The sequence below is a fragment of the Patagioenas fasciata genome, chromosome 2 (assembly GCF_037038585.1).
Source record: "Patagioenas fasciata isolate bPatFas1 chromosome 2, bPatFas1.hap1, whole genome shotgun sequence".
Taxonomy (NCBI): domain Eukaryota; kingdom Metazoa; phylum Chordata; class Aves; order Columbiformes; family Columbidae; genus Patagioenas; species Patagioenas fasciata.
Window position 1 is genome coordinate 1,749,869 of NC_092521.1, and position 1,879 is coordinate 1,751,747.

The window sequence follows — 1,879 nt, forward strand, 5'->3', positions numbered from 1 at the left end:
TAAGGTGGCAATGAACCCCTGATGCAAAAGGGGCCATTGCGTCTCTATGGCAGCATTGAGAAAAGTCTTGAGAGGAGGTTGGGGAAGGTGACCGTTCTTCTCTCCTCAGCACTGGTGACGTCCCATGTGGGGTCCTGTGTGCAGGACTGTGTTCCCCAGTTGAAGAAGGACATGGATGTATTAGTGCAGTTTCATGAAGATGCTAAAGGGTCTGGAACATCTTCCACATGAGGAGAGGCTGAGAGAGCTGGGATGTTTTAGTCAGGAGGCAAGGAGCACATGGAGGATGTTATCAGTGTGTGCAAATTTTGGAGGGGAGGGAATGAAGTGTGTTTGCTGGGAGGGCTGGAGAGTCATGCTGGGGAAGAGAGTTATTCATGTGTGTGCTGGCATGGGAGAAATCTTGTCCAAGAAGTGTGCAGGGAAGCGTTCTCATGTGGAAGGCTCTGTTTGAGGCACTGATGGGTTTGTGTCACATCCTGGAAACTACTGGGCACTGGTGTTGGTGGCGTATTTGCTGGGAGATGTCTTGTTTGCCTTTTCCACCCACCCTGATGGGCTACTGACTCCTGTGTTTTCTCAAATGAAGTTGGACAAGCCGTGGGAAAAAAATAGAGTAGGCTGCATCTCAAGCTGGGATCAAGGAGAACTTTATTGAGGGAAAAGAGTGAAAAGGCAGGAGTGCCAAGTGGAATAGATCAAGTCTGAGGTACAAAGAAGGATGTGCATGTCCTCAATCTGTGCAGTGGCTTCCAGGGTGTGCGTGGTTGGCATCAGGGGTGGTGGCGAGGGCCCTTAGCAGATGTATCCACCCCTTCTGCCACCGAAGCAGCCCAGGCCTCCGAAGCCACCCAGGCCTCCGAAGCCATAGCCAAAAGCACCGGAGTTGATGGCAACTCCCTGGGCGCCGAGTTCGTTGCCCACGGCAGCCGATGCGGAGGATCCGACGGCGGTGCTCTGGGGGTGGGAGGTGAGGATGGGTCCTGGCAGGGTGACCAGCACGGCGGGAGGCTGGATGACGACGCGGGAGTCCTGGCACTGCAGGGAACAGGGCTCGTTGCAGCTGTTGGCCAGCGGGGTGGGTCCGCAGGGGCGGCAGACGTCGTAGCAGGCCATGTGTGTGGTGTGGAGGGGCCCTGGAAGGGACGAGAGGCTGTTGAGCAAGCGCAGGGGCTTGGGGGTGCGAGGAGCAGTGTTGCAGGAGGGCGAGGGAGTGGGGAGGCTGGTGTGGGGCTGTGGGGAGCGTGGCAGTGGGGAGGCGTGAGGGCTGCTGAGGCTGGGGACAGAGCGTGCTGGAAGAGAGGGGCCAGGCGGGGCAGGAGAAGGAGGGGAAGGGGGTTGAGGCTCACCTTGTTGAGCGCGGAGGGAGGAGAAGGCGTCAGGAGAAGTGTGTGAGGGAGAGAGGCGCTGGGCCGGCTTTTATGCTGGTCCCCGAGAGGCGGGACAGCCTTTGCGCATGGCGGCAGTTTGCAGCCAGCAGCTGTTTGATGCCACAGGCTGGCCAGGAATGAGGAGGGTGTGTTTTCCTTCCCGCAGTGCTCCAATTTCTTGTTCTTGTCTTGCGGACGTGTCCACTTGGCCCTGGCGGCAGCTTTGAACTGCGAGCATTAGAGGCCGAAGACTTGGCGTTGATGGCCGGTGTCATGGAGGGCAGACGACATGGCCAAAGCGTAGGAGAGGTGGGGTGTCTTTAGTGAGGTCATCCCATGGCACTCGTGTGGTTTGTGGTTCTATTGTGTGGAGGGGCCTCATTTCCTCACTGCCCTTGCAGACTGGTCTGGGATTTGGAGCTGTGACGGATATGAGCAACTGCACCGTCCATGGTGTTTGATCCATCACCTGCCTGCTGTCTCCTCACTAATCCTCTCATTAGGCCTGG

General features: G+C 57.6%; 1 protein-coding gene across 1 annotated transcript; it reads right to left on the reverse strand.

Annotated features, from left to right (window-relative positions):
- Window positions 1–648: 648 nt before the first annotated feature.
- Window positions 649–1,132, reverse strand: LOC139827327 (feather beta keratin-like). Its single transcript, XM_071805529.1, has one exon. It carries the CDS (start codon window positions 1,114–1,116, stop codon window positions 796–798), a length of 321 nt encoding a protein of 106 aa, XP_071661630.1. The 5' UTR covers window positions 1,117–1,132; the 3' UTR covers window positions 649–795.
- Window positions 1,133–1,879: the final 747 nt, after the last annotated feature.

What these genes read in the sequence shown, in the direction of transcription:
- LOC139827327 (XM_071805529.1), bottom strand. Translation starts at nt 1,116, where the DNA reads ATGGCCTGCTACGACGTCTGCCGCCCCTGCGGACCCACCCCGCTGGCC.